Source organism: Habropoda laboriosa, unplaced genomic scaffold (assembly GCF_001263275.1).
Source record: "Habropoda laboriosa isolate 0110345459 unplaced genomic scaffold, ASM126327v1 scaffold89, whole genome shotgun sequence".
In the NCBI taxonomy this organism is placed as follows: domain Eukaryota; kingdom Metazoa; phylum Arthropoda; class Insecta; order Hymenoptera; family Apidae; genus Habropoda; species Habropoda laboriosa.
This window is the reverse complement of record NW_017100263.1, coordinates 1,737,772-1,746,245: the sequence shown is the minus strand read 5'-3', so window position 1 is coordinate 1,746,245 and position 8,474 is coordinate 1,737,772. Positions and strand designations below refer to the sequence as shown.

Here is an 8,474-nt window from a genome sequence, read left to right as displayed (position 1 = left end):
CTCCATATTTTGAAAAATAATGCGAAAGAAATTTTGTTTTTTATTAATCTCTGTAGATTTATTTGTAAATATTATGACAATTCCTTGGTGAGTTCTTCACAAAATCCAGATATCAAAAAATATATAACAATATAACAGAAAATGTTGTTAGGCCATATGTGTATAAATTTTCAATTTAATTTAGCTATAACGAATAGCTATAATGAATTTTTTAAAGCTGTTTACTGAAGAGTTTGGTTTTTTAAGCTCGAAGTTTTAAAATACTAATCAAAATTTATAAATCTATGTAAAGATGCAATAATGAATACGATAAATATACTTTCAGTCATAATTAAATTTTAATATATGTATGTACCTACCAGGTGAGTTACCTAAGACTGGAAATTGAAATATTTTCGAAACTGTTAGTTATATCGAAAATGCTTCAAACTTGCTTGTTTGGAGATATTTTAATTAAAATATTACGGAATGGTACTCTTACAACCGATTTTAACAAATATTCATTACATTATTACATATGACCTATTACAAAATGTGTTCAAAGTGATGACCGTTGGCATCTAGTACATGTTTTTGCAATTTGTTCCTTAAAGAATATTGCACGCGACTTAAGCTTTCTGATTGTAAGAGTACATACCATTCCGCTAGATTTTAATTAAAATATCTTCTAAACTAATGGTTTCTCGGTATAAACAGCATAACACTTTTTTATACAGAATGATGAGCTGAATCGATTGATGCATTAAAATAATATATGATTCCATAAAAAAAAACAAACTTGACTTTTATATGTCCTCCTCGCGTCTACTTACAAAAATGCTAGTCACACTAAACAATATCTCTTTCGAAACCATTCAACTTTTGTTTGAAGCCTTTTCCATATAATTAACAGTTTTGAAAATATTTCAGCTTCCAATCTTAGGTGACTCACCCTGTATTTGAGGAAGGATGATATGAATTGATTAATTGAAAAGTATATTTTTAGTCTATTTTCAAAAGTTTTTAAAACACATTTTTGTTTATGAATGATCTGGCAAATACAAGTATACTTTTTCCCAGAGTACAGTGAAAAGAAAGATTTCTCGACATCTTAATTTATATAAACTATTACATTATGAAAAGTATACTTAGCTTTCGTACAACGACATGAAATGATATTGTACAGGGTATAACATCATAAAAGAAAAAGTTTTTTGTTTTCTCTGTTTTATTAGTTTTTTCAAGGTCATCGTCGTTTTTTATCTAGGAAACGTGTATTTTTTCTATTGCACCTTGTAGTAGACGGGAAAATACATCTGAATATGCCTGAATCGTGACCTTTAGATGACCTTGAACACTAAAAGGATGATGAAATTGTAAGACAAAAAACAAGCAAATAAAAACTTTTTCTTTCACGATATTCCCCTTTGGAAATCATTTAAATCGTGCTACAAACATTTTTCATGGCATTAAAAACAAAGGAGATATTTAAGTGCCCTCCTTCAGCTGGGACCTTCAGCCACCCGTGCTCGGTTAAATTTTACTAACAATGAGTTTGGTCCACGCATTCACATTCTCGTCAGCAGGATAGCGTTTTGGTTATAGTATTATAATTGACTTTCGAACAGGCCGACAAAGGAAGAGAATGGATACAACGAGAGTAAGTGAGATAAACTTATTAGTGCGTCAAGAAACGACGTTCGAGATACGGCACTTGAAAGGGATACCCGCGTGCGTTGCAGTGAATCATCCAACGTTAAGAATTTTAATTTTTCTAATTTTCACCTTAGGTTTATGAAAGTATGCCAAAGCATACCTTTCACCTTGTTAATACATACAAATCTTCGCTTTTTAAATCAGAGAATCATAGACTGATTCATAGACCCGATCATAGACGGTATTTTGACGTTTTAATCGTTTAAAAACCTGTACGATTCTTTTTTCTTCGCTTTGTAGATTATTTCTTTGCGAAATGTGACATTACCGTTGTTTATCAGCATAAAAGTATGTACGAACGGAAGCAACATTTTGCAGCGAATCATTAAATTCGTAAACTAAGCATTTTATAAAAAAATTTAGTTCTATATCTTCGATTTACTTTTTCATGTAGAATCACTCCTTTTACGGTTGGACTACTAGCTACGGAACACCCAGTATATTGTCTGCATGCATAATGAATTAAGAAGGATTCATTTTTAATTTTTATTGATTATAATAATATTAACAGTTAACATACCAATATCCGTGATTTCTTTTGCAACTGGTCTGTCAGTTCTAGGCTCGTATAGCAATACTACTGGTCTTTCAGTAGCAACTTCGATTGCTTCTACAAGTACTTGGAACAAGCTAATCGGTAGCGAAGGAACGAGATGCGTTGTTAAAACAAGTGGGCGTTCACTTAAAAGTGGTGCCGAGAGAGGAGGACATTTTCGAGGAACAGCAACATTCGAAGGCTTTTGTACGTTCTGAAAATATATTATTTAATATTAGTTGATTAGGTAAATTATTTACTCCTTAGAGGGTGTATGTATTACAAGAATATTATGATTAAATTGACCATTATAATATGTATGTACAGGGTGCATAAAAAGATTGTAAAAAGACCATCACAGCAGGATTCTATACCTTCGGAACGGTGGACATTTGTGGAAAAAAGGACGTGCAAAATTGTCCTCGACCTTGAAATTCATGGTTCAATGTTTTTTGCTTGCATCGTATTCTACTAACAACAGTTCGCAAGCTGCTTGCAGACTGTTCGCGAACAAAAGCAGCATAGTGTCCACACTGGTGCTCACTAATGAGTACACTGCTCACGAAAATGTCTTCACTACCGGCGAACATGGTTCGCGATCTGTTCGTGAACTCCTTGCGAACACCAGTGTGGGTGGATCCCGCAGTAACCCTCGGACAGTGGACTCTGTAACCTGACTCAGAGTAATACTACTCTTAAAAATATGTCAGAAGAGAATCTTAAGTTGTATCTTTTGTTGATACTATATAAAATCAGTAGTAAAACGGTCTTCAAACTTTATTTTAGCTGAGGTGTTGGTGTATTGCCAACAAGCCCTTACCAAACCTTGTTCTATTCTTCCACGCGAACTATGTATTGTTATACAAACGTCGGAATGACGACAAAAAACCATTTCTCTAAGCCTTATAAAAATAGCGGTGCAAAGTGAAATTTTTTTGACAGCGATCGATAACTGAGAAGTCACGCGTACGCGTTTGTTCACGATCGCGCGCGGATGAGTCTCTGCGCTCCCGTGCCTGGGCGCGGGCTCTACGCGCGCTCTGATTGGCCAGTGTTTTTCGTTAATAATTCAAAAACGAAGCTTCAAACAACATTTTGGTAAAGGAGAAAGTTGTTCAGAGTCACCCCAGCAACCCCCCATTTCCGGGTGTTACACTCTTTACTGGACATCCTGTATAATGGTTGGAGTGTGTGAGAACGATGAAAAGGTGAGGAAAAAGATAAATAGAGTGATCGGTTGCGTGTTTTATTAATTCAAATCTGCCCAGCGTTTACGGTGTACAAGTATTTGATATACAAGGTGTCATATAACTGACGGTACCTGCGAATAAACGATGATTCTGCGTGAAAAACTAAATCAAAAATATAGAATAAAATTTGTTCATACAAGGCTTTGTTTCCGAGAAAATTGAATTTAAAGATTTACTACAAACTGTTGCCTTTGCTCATACTTTTACGTTAATAAACAGTGGTAATGTCACATTTCGCAAGGAATGATCTACGCAGAGGATAGTGTAAATCTGCAGCTAAAAGAAAGAATCGTACAGGCTTTCACACAACTAAAGTGTTAAAATATCGTATCATCGGTGTTAGGTTTTCTGTAGAAACGGTTTATGGCACGATCGACCGGGAACGGTTATTTTTGAGTTGAGGATTTTCGTTTGTTGCTTGCACGGGTCTAATTACCTCCTGCGAGAGTCACTAGAATTGCTTTGCTAGATTTTTAGTAATTTGTCGCGCTCAATAGCCTACGAACATACCATAAACGGCATATCTGTATGTAACGGTCCGCTTGCCGATTAGTCACCCTGAGGAAATTCCAGATTTTTGGGACTTTCCGCCCATCCCTCGCGACCGTCTCCCACCCTTCCAAGGTGACAGCGCGTTAAGGGCGCACTGAACGGGAGGTAAAAACGATATTAGATACGCTAATTGGCAAATGTAATTGTTAACCAGTCAGCGTGTCCTAACAAAAAATCCCTCTCACGGACGTCCTAGACGCGACATCGGACAGTCAGTCGTTCAGTAGTCGTTGAACCACCAAGAACAAGGAGAACCAAGGAGCAGCCAGCTCATATTTGTTATAACATCACGCGATAGAAATACATCGTGCAAATACTACAAGGCTCGAAAGTTCATTGTAACAACCACGGGCATTAACAATCAGTCCATGACTCTCCGATTCAAAGAGCAAGGATTTGTATGTGTTAACATAGGCGTCACTCTCATCAATTCGTTTAGTAAATCGTTAATAAATGTATTATCAATAGGTACTTATCATGACATTAGTATCGTTTATTAGTACAAAGAAATAAAGCAGAGAGCACACGCATTCGACTAATTTTTAAATTTAATTTTCTCGACAACTAAACCTCTTATGAAAAAAACTTTATTCTATATTTTCGATTCGGTTTTTCATATAGGAGCAACACCTTCTGGCTTGTACCACCAGTTACATGACACCTTGCATTTGCTATTCCGTGTTGTTCATAATTATCGCGCTCAACAACTTGGACGTTTCGTTAGTTTTCTAAATTAAGGTTTCGGACAATGTTATAAAATGTTTCTGAATGATTAAAATTCGTCTACACTACAAGGTGTCTCGAAATTAGTAATACAACTCGAAAGGTAATGATTCAATGTAAAAAAAAAATTTCTTTATATGAAGCTTCATCTTTTAATAGATCACTATTAAAGTATTAACAAATGTCACTGCAAACTACCTGTGCGACTGTTCCACATTGGATGAAGTATAAACAATGAAACAAAGGTGTCTTCTGTTCAAGAATTATTTTTTGTATTAATATGAAAATTGCTGGCAGTAGCTCATGTTTTTCTACAAATATATGTATTGTAGCTCTGCCTTGGCTTGTATGTATCGCAACTTCTGTGAACGTTTTCTAGGAAATTCTTCGTTTTTAAATGTTAGAACGTAGGAATAATTTTTTCTCTCATTTGCTCCCTACTCGTAATCTCACCGTGACTCATGGCTTCAACATGGCTTCATAAGTAAATGACTCCGCTATTCCGTCATAACAATCGATCCAACAGTATCGATTATTTAAAAAGTGTCCAATATTTTGTCACAACGTGCTCTCGCATTAGTAACGTTTAGAAATACGAATGCAACCAGAACTGTATAGTCTAAAACGAGATCTGTTAAGTTGCAGTATAGTCAGTTTATCTTTTATAAAATAATTCTTCCTTCCTGACGATTTCCACAACACGTCAATTTTTATCATTAATTATTTTTATTATATGGTTTCTTTTTATTAAACACCAATCTACTATAATTTTTTGTAAGATTTTCTGAATGATTATTTTATCAATTGATCGTCATCCGAGGAAAATGAGACCGGAAAATTCCAACTAAATGACACAACCAGACATCTTGCATTGGTACCGCATTTTTTATAACTTTCCCACCATTTCCTGGTTAAATAACTGTTAGTTCCCAATTCTTTAGAACATATAGAATTACGGTGTGAAAGGATTTTTCAATCCCGATGAAGATCAAAATTCGCCTACTTTTGACGTTGTCCTTTGCTTTTACACAGCAGTGTTCTGAGACACCCTGCACAATAGTCAAGTGTAAGTACTTACAGTCGTATAGTTCGATACAGTGAAACATTATTTCATTTAATAATCAGCCGTTAAAAGCTTACAGTGCTTCAGTTCTTGATAATTACAAGACTGCCTTATATTAATACTGAAGTTTATCAATTCCGTATACAGGGCGAGTAACGAGATACTGAACACTCGAATATCTAAGTTAGGTTTGAACATAGGAAGAAATATAATAAGTATGATCATACAAACAGATTCTTTTTTGATATCATTTCCAAGAGTATTTGACAGTGATCTTTGTTTTTGTATAGTTTAATAAAGAAAATTATCATACAATGACTAATTTTCTAATTTTAAAGATACCGAACCTAGTAATTCTTAGTAGGTTAGTTTAAAATACACACAAAGTACCTGAGATGCATAATTAAAATCTTCAGCTACGCGATTAATTATTTTATCATTTCTGATGCGGAAGCTTTAAAAATCTGCTTATAACACGGCCAATGTAAGTTATTGTACAGCGTCCAAGTATTATTTTTTAATTCTACTATTTTATCTAATATACATTAATTCATATTGAAATTAATGACATATATGTACTGAATTCTTATGTTTTTTTAACTGTCTTAAACTTCCTCACAGCAATGATATTTTTATTTTTATCTTATATTCGTTCCGTTACTTAACAAACTTTATGAACTATACGTATGCACATGTAACAAAAGATGTAAAAACAGATAAAAAATCAGACATAAACTCAAAGCTGAATTATGAATTACAAAATGTTTACACAATAATTTAGAGTTAATGGAAATTTCAGTAAAAAATAAATTTGTTTAGAATACAAAATTTTATGCATGATTTTACATGAGTAATTTGGTATTTAACAAGATCAAAAATTTCTAAATATTTTTTAAAGGTTGACAAATGAAGTATCGAAGAGTTCTAAAAGTTCATGAATGAATTCATTTATAAATTATTAAGCATTTTACTTGAGATGTTGATTGCACGCATAAGACTATTAGTAGAGTTATCAGAAATAAAAATAGGTAATTTAAATTATGCGTAATAATTTTTAGCTCCAAATATCATGTATATATATTTTTTTTTAATAATATGTTAAGGATATGATTATTACTGTAAAAGGTAAATAGTAGAGATAACAATGTTTTATATTGCTGTAATTCAAACTTACGGATACATCGGCAACTCGAATCAGTTTGCACTTCGGTACATTGGTTTGAATTACTGTAGTTTCGGTGTTGGTTTGTACATTGGTTTGAATTTCTGCCGTGTTTGTGTTTTGTGACTTATTGTCTTCTGCTTTAACTTTTTCCATTTTAACTTCGATATTTTTTAACTTCACGGTTTCAGGCTTGGAATGTTCATGTTCTAAATTCGTTAAGCTTTCATTTTGTAACTGTGGTTTCTTCGATTTCTCACTTTCTTTCGAATCTTTTTTTTCTATTTTTATTTCGCTTTCGTTCATTTGGCGATTTTCGAGAGGCATGGGAGTATTATGCACTAATTTCTTCACAACCATCGAAGTACTCTTTGATACGGGATGAACTTTGCCTTGAACTGATTCATCAGCCGTTGCTTTAGGTGTAGATTGCATTCTGTCGTTCCAATCTTACGTTCCTTGTAATTTTATTCTTAAATCTGCCAACAGCAAAATTGAAAAATTTTAAACATTTTGCACATAAAATTACTACAAATTAATTTTTTTATTTTGTTTTGCTTTATTTGTACATATAATTATATTTGATGGTAAATAAATGGAGATTTAGAATATTATAATTAGCAAGTATTGCACATTTAAATATACTTCAAATATAATATAGAGGATGCACCACGTAAATGGATTCATCTAATTGTAAATATCTCCAAGGTATATGGATAGGTAAGTATGTGTACCCATAAGCGAACTGTTCAGTTCAAAGTAAGTATGTACATACACTGTTCGAAAAATCAACCAAAATAATGGAAGGAAAATTTCTTCCGGGATCATATTCTTCGAAAGCCTACAATTTTTGTTTCTTTTATTACTCTTATTGATGATAAGAAATCAAACTCAGGAACAATACCAATACACTATTCCAATTATTTAATCTGAAAATATTTTAGACTAAAGATAATTAATACTTCTGAAATATACACGTGGCAAATCAATTCATACACTCGTACTCAATCGTACGTGGAGAAGAAACAGTCCTCGAATAATAAGTTTCCACAGTATGTACTTTGAATTGTGGTAGTCTTTCGAACTTGGACACAACGGGTACAATACGTTGGGTCATTCGATATTCAAAGGGAATAAGTATTAAGGTGGAGAGTGTGTAATTGTTTATTAATTTTAAAGAGACACGATATAATTTCAAAAATTCAGGTCAACTGAGTGGAGTAAGAAAGAAGTAAATAATCATACTAAATTCGCAAAAATTGGGTAAGTAGGATGAAAAATGTACGATTATTTATGAATTTTAAGAAGACACTATATAATTTCAAAAATTCGGAGAAACTGTAACTCCTTCAATGCGGAATTCGAGTAAGAAAGAAGTAAACAATCATACTAAATTCGAAGACATAAATTAGAGAAAATTTCAGATAGAAATTATTTCATGGTATAATAACAAATAAATGTTAAACAAACCTCTGACACGTATAAAACATTATT

At 33.0% G+C, this 8,474-nt stretch overlaps 1 protein-coding gene across 2 annotated transcripts in view; it reads right to left on the bottom strand.

The window, feature by feature from the left end:
• The window catches only part of LOC108573095, an 8,805-nt gene extending 1,390 nt beyond the window's left edge, over positions 1-7,415 (bottom strand). The window contains exons 1-2 of one of the 2 annotated variants that reach the window (XM_017935461.1): positions 6,999-7,415; positions 2,216-2,444 (exon numbers count right to left, since the gene is read on the bottom strand). In XM_017935461.1, the coding sequence (XP_017790950.1) occupies positions 2,216-2,444; positions 6,999-7,415 (646 nt within the window). Of the gene's footprint in view, positions 1-2,215; positions 2,445-6,992 lie in introns of both variants that reach the window. The other variant, XM_017935462.1, reaches the window with a different exon arrangement.
• Positions 7,416-8,474: the final 1,059 nt, after the last annotated feature.